Source organism: Oncorhynchus gorbuscha, linkage group LG02, assembly GCF_021184085.1.
Source record: "Oncorhynchus gorbuscha isolate QuinsamMale2020 ecotype Even-year linkage group LG02, OgorEven_v1.0, whole genome shotgun sequence".
NCBI lineage: Eukaryota > Metazoa > Chordata > Actinopteri > Salmoniformes > Salmonidae > Oncorhynchus > Oncorhynchus gorbuscha.
This window is the reverse complement of record NC_060174.1, coordinates 67,004,448-67,010,439: the sequence shown is the minus strand read 5'-3', so window position 1 is coordinate 67,010,439 and position 5,992 is coordinate 67,004,448. Positions and strand designations below refer to the sequence as shown.

Genomic DNA, 5,992 nt, shown 5'->3' with positions numbered 1-5,992 from the left:
GCTCGACTGAAGGACCTTACAATTATCTGTATGTGTGGGGTACAGAGATAAGGCAGTCATTAGAAATTATTTTAAACTCTTATTGCACACAGAGCAAGTCCATGCAACTTATGTGACTTGTTAAGCATATTTTTACTCCTGAACTTATTTAGGCTTGCCATGACAAAGGGGTTGAGTACTTATTGATTCAATACATTTCAGCTTTTCATTTTGTATTAATTTGTAAAAATTCCCTAAAACATCATTGCACTTTGACATTATGGGGTATTGTGTGTAGGCCAGTGACCTAACAAAGATCTAAATTGAATCCATTTTAAATTCAGGCTGTAACACCACTAAATGTGGAAAAAGGTAAGGGGTGTGAATAGTTTCTGAACGCACTGTATACATACTACCCCCTGAAAGGGCACTTGGCGAGTGGGAGGGAAAAGGGGCAGGTGCCCCTTTAACAAAAATGTATCTTATCTGTGTATGTATCTGGCTCTAATGTCAGTTAATTTTCCTGTGATTTTGTTAGTAGTGACATCACTTCTGGCCTTTCAGCTCCCCCTACTGGTCATTAACACTGTCTTTGAATCAGTATGTGGCATAATATTTGACAACAATGTTTTTCCTTTCTGTTCGGGCCATCTGTATCCGGGCCATCTGTATCCATCTGTACGCACCAGAGACTTAAAGGTCCACACCTCTATTTTCATGCATATCTGAATCGTGACTGTGGGATCAGATGGACTCTGTACTCACACAGCTCTCTCTCTCTCCTGATAATGAAAAAGGTGAAGGATTAACAGAACATTAACACGGAGCTCTATTCTAGTCTTTTACACCATTATTTTTCTCCATGGGCTCATTCTTAGAAATGTATTTCTTGGAGACAGCAGCAAGGTGTTAAGGTCAAGTGGTAGAGGCCACCTCTGATTGGCTGTGCTACTTTCATGTTGCTCTCCTCAGGTTTCCTGGAAAGGCCACAGGGAGTCATCACAGTCATTTCAGACCAAACATATCAGGATTTACCCCATGTCATTCCAGACTATGTGTATATCCACATTAGTAATTAAACACTTGTCTCAGTTATGCAAAATTGAATTTGTATTTATTTTCTTCCAGAAAGCATGGATGAGCATTGGTTAGATTTGTCACAATGTATATGAAATGGGAATAAACATTTTGTCAGGGAATGGGTGGATTACCACATTAATCAGGGTGTAGAGTGATTTGTATTTTTTTTGTGTGTGAAATCAAGACAATTGGAATTCCTTATATCACATAAAACAAATATGAACCATTACTTAAATTGTGACTTAAAAAAAACATTATACAAAAACACAAACTTCAGTGGAGCATTGTTTTTCAGAGTAGTGATGTCACCCCAGAAGCATGTCAGGCCTCTCCTAAGCTTCGGCCCGCTCTCCGTCAGCGTCAGAATGGACGTGGCTGTTTGTTGCCATGGGAACCCCTCCGGAGGTCACATAGGCTTGATGGCCACTCTCCCTGGTAGGGACGCCTTCATACGCCACTGTGGCCGAACTCTTAGGGATGGCTCTGGCGGGGGGAAAGGAAACTGTCGGTAAGACACTGCACCACACATTTGAATTGTATTGTCTGTGAATGCGTTAAAAGTGCAGCACAAATCATAATCACTCACTGCATCTCTGTTGCCTTTGAAGCCTTGTATTTCTGCTTCTTCATGGAGTGTGTCATGTACCAGATAATAAGGATAATAAGGACAGCTCCAAGAAGTGCTCCAATGACTGCACCAGCAATGGCCCCATCACCTAGCTCTGTTAATGGTGGGTTATTGGTAAGATTAGTTACAGCAGTGTGTTTAAAGATTATATAGCCGCAATCAATAAAAGTCGAAACAACAGTATACGTATATATTACCCATACCATGGCTGAGCTCCACGGTGCAAGTAGCAGATCCTACAGCGTTAGAGGCACTGCAACAATACTCTCCAAACTCAAACTGGGATATGTTTTGGAAATACAAGGATCCTATATTCGGATCTGAAAAGAAAGAGAAAGAACACAAGTCTAGCAAAAGCATTCTAACGAATCAGAGAACAACAGAGTGATGGGGAATGTGTGTTACAGTATGGCAACTCACCAGGGTTCCCCATTACAGGTGTCTTGGTCTTGTCCTGATCCACTCTGATCCAGGTATAGGTGGGGGTGGGGCTTCCCCGCTCACTGTGGCAGGTGAGGGTAACCAGGTGACCAGACTCCACATCACCATGGACAGCACAGAAGGGCACAGATGGCCTCTCTTACAGACCATGTAATAGAGAGAGAGAGAGAGAGAGAGAGAGAGAGAGAGAGAGAGAGAGAGAGAGAGAGAGAGAGAGAGAGAGAGAGAGAGAGAGAGAGAGAGAGAGAGAGAGAGAGAGAGAGAGAGAGAGAGAGAGAGAGAGAGCAAGAGTTAAGCTTACGTAATATGCTGCAAGCTGGACCCAGTTGATCCAACTACCGGCAATCAGAGAAAGTGCCCAAATGGTATGGCCAAGTTAGACATAAAAGTCAACACTTTGCCCTGGACCAGTAGCGAGCTATTTAAAATAATTACTTTATTATTCTGGTGGGGACATTTTGGTTGTGGCTCTATTCATAGATTTAAAAAAATATGATCAAACATAGACAAAGAACATATGCAATATATACAGGTAGAAAAGGGCAGTTCATGAGCGATCAATGATGAATCTGTACGTTATACACCATACACAGCAAAACACTCTGTCAACTACAAATTCAACTGTAGGCCAGCGCTCTGGCCCTACTTGGGGTTTTTAACACTCAGGATTTGGTCTAGTACTAGGTACCGTTGACGTTGGAATGCAGAACACTGGATGATTGATTGATACGAGTCGTTACAGTGGTACATTCATACATGAGCATTCTAGTGAAGCTGGATGTCATCGCCCTGAGTGTTTCTTATGCTTTGCAATGGTGACAAAGGTGGCATTGTACTGTACACAATGATACCGGCAGGGTTTACGGTGGCAAAGATGATGAATTTATACAACAGACATGACCAATTAAGACAATGCTATATTGGTAAGATGTGCAGCCATTGTTACAGTCAAATGTGTATATCAACACAGCATGAGAAACAAAAAGGCCAAGACCATTTCCATGGTAGGACTGAATACCGCGTATTACCTTCACCATAATGCTTCACTACAACCTCTCTGCTTTATCAAACTGGGAATCATTCATTTCATCTGAAAAAGTCATGTGTCTCTCCAGTCTATTCCTGAGGAGTACGAGACATGTCGGAAGACGGCCTTGTACTCCGGTGTTCCTGTTCTAATTTCTGACACTGACAATGAAGATACTAGTCTGCTCCAGTTCCCATGGAAACTATTGTGGACACTGAGGCCTGCAAGGTTGTCCTGGTAACTCTGTGGATGAGTGGAATCACAGAAGGCATGTAATTCAACGATCACCAAACTCAGACTAGCAAAAACAGTGAAACTATTTCATAGATCTGCCCGTGTGTTGTGGTGACACTGAAATAGGAAGAAGATTTACTTCAATTCAATGATTACATGTGACATCATTGTATTCATTTATGAAGTAAACCATGACTCATTTCAAAGCATTTGACCAAATGTAAAACAGAACTTACCAAGAATGTTGACAATGATAGTGGCCTCAGTCTGCCCATTGACATCAGGGAAGTTGTGGACTTCGCAGGTGTAGGCCCCTGCATCTGACACTTGCATGTTGCTTATTGTTATTGAGGCATTGCTAGTAGCTGGATAGGTGGGAGCATTCAACCTGCCTTCATACGGTTTCGAAATAACGTCCTCTCCTGACTGAGAGTAATACACCTAGAATGTAACAGCAAGAATGTTTTAGAGCTTACATAAAAACAACCACGGGACAACCAACAGATTTCGTGCTGATATTTCAGAGACCTACTCATTCTACAGAATCAAGTTACAATGCGGCAGGGAAGTGGGAGCAACCCCAAGTGTGAGTGAGACTGCGTGACGTGAGGATCCTGAGGTCTGAGGTTCTGCTCTACTGTAACATTGCCTCCGGTAAGAGGGCAGGGAGCCACTTGTGCTCTGGTGACTGTGCTTTTTTTTTGTCGTTCCAAGGTGTGTCACAAAATGGGCGCTCAAGAGCAAACACCATATTGAATAGTACCTGCCTTGGCTTTTATGAAAATACGGAAGCACAGCAATCAAGAGCGATGATGTACTGTTTTGTGATTGAGGGGAGGTCCAGAATGAACTGCACTTCTTAATTTATTGTACTTTATGTGATGATTTGAGAGCTGTACTGTTTGATAAAATGTTGCAAAGACAACAGGAACTGTTCTGAATTAGAAAAACTTGAATGGTTTTCGAGGAAAGAAGCATTCCTGGTTGCAAATTGTATCTCCAGCTTGGAAGACAAGATCAGTTGTATTTTTGATTTGTTCTCTCAATAGTTTTCACTGATGCATGAACGTATGTTTATATACTGTATATGTATGTCTGCTCATGTAGACATAATGATTTTATTTTGCTACAGAAAATGCAGTGTCTGATATGCCCATGTGGGCATCCAGAAGATGCACGACACTGTACTTATAAAACAAATCAAATCATCGATCCTTCGATCAAATCATGGGAAGTCATGCCATCCAACAGCATGCCCGTCAACTGCAATGACTCTCCTGAACTCCCATGTACACCCGAAAGCAGTTTGATCACGCATGTTCAAATTCAGACGTCTTTGTAAATCCCATGTAAGTACGATAACATTGCCTTTGGCACTCTTGTCCATGAACAGGACAATATCCTTTGGCAACACTAGGTGTGTACAACGGTCCAGGTGACAGTGAGGACACAGAGGGAGTGTGATCATGTGGCAACATAGGACATAGTAGCGTCAGCCTACATACCTGCTGTGGCACATTGGAGGTTTTGGCAACAAAACTCCACTGGATGATGATGTCGCTGGTGTTCTGCACGGTGGTAACAAACGTGCACTGGAGAAGAGCACTTTGACCGTTTGTCACGGTCATAAACTTCTCGGGGACCGTCACTGTGATTAAATGCCCACATCCTAGAAAAAAAAAGACTGAAAACACATATTGTTTTTACTTTTATGAGCATTTTCCTCTGCTTGAACATGATCCTTTAATCTCAAATATGTCGCACTCCAACGTGTAAGGCCAAGATATATACAGTAGGTCCACAATACTTCATCATTATTGTTTCAAAAAAAAGGTATAGCACAGGAACGAACGCATAGTTACCCACCCATCATGCTGAACAGCAGCGCCATTCTCAGTGGAGGGGACATTTTAAAGGAACTGTTCATGTGTCGTTCAATAAGGCAGCCGAGAGCGTTATCGTAGCAGTACCTGAGAAAGCCCTCACCTCTCTCAGTCCTTACCTATCAACTAAGGAGTAATGGGCAACGGCCAGGCAGAGTGTACTGTATTAGCCCGTGGTGACACTGTAGTAGTGGTCAGGCTGATTTTGTGCCTGTAGGAATCGTGGGGGTGTTTGCACAGCCATATTTGCCATATCACCTAGACTGGGCGGGAACACTCTCTGACTGTTATCTTTCAAAATGAGGAATTGCATTTCCAAATGACTGCTATTTGTTCATACTTCAATGTTTAGACTTACAGGCAGGCCATGATGTCTGTGCTAAAGAATATATAACACAATTGAATTGATGTCTTTGCACTTTGCACCATACTGTACTACACAGTACAGTATACCTTCTTGATTCTGTCTGTTAACCTTATTCCAACGGCCCACTATGTATCGACAATGACTGTTCCAGTAATTCATTATTTCGTATTTGGCCTGATGGTCATTCCTCCCTCTTCTATGCTCTAAATGTACCTTGTAATTCATTCTGGGTCAAGGAATTCACGTAATGTAATCTCTACTTGGTTTTTATCACCTGCCCTGAGGAAGTGTGAGCCAGAGCACTACAATACCCTGCTTATCTTTGGGGAGTTCACTCCCTGGCACTGCCGCTG

The 5,992-nt window shown here is 42.4% G+C and overlaps 1 protein-coding gene across 1 annotated transcript; it reads right to left on the bottom strand.

Moving 5' to 3' along the window:
• Positions 1-1,076: 1,076 nt before the first annotated feature.
• Positions 1,077-5,468, bottom strand: LOC123993958 (V-set and immunoglobulin domain-containing protein 1-like). The gene is made up of 7 exons (XM_046296442.1): positions 5,256-5,468; positions 4,895-5,058; positions 3,626-3,830; positions 2,108-2,266; positions 1,891-2,007; positions 1,646-1,781; positions 1,077-1,542 (listed from the first exon to the last, which is right to left on the bottom strand). Exons 1-7 carry the CDS (start codon positions 5,314-5,316, stop codon positions 1,392-1,394), a joined length of 993 nt encoding a protein of 330 aa, XP_046152398.1. The 5' UTR covers positions 5,317-5,468; the 3' UTR covers positions 1,077-1,391.
• Between the last annotated feature and the right edge of the window lie 524 nt (positions 5,469-5,992).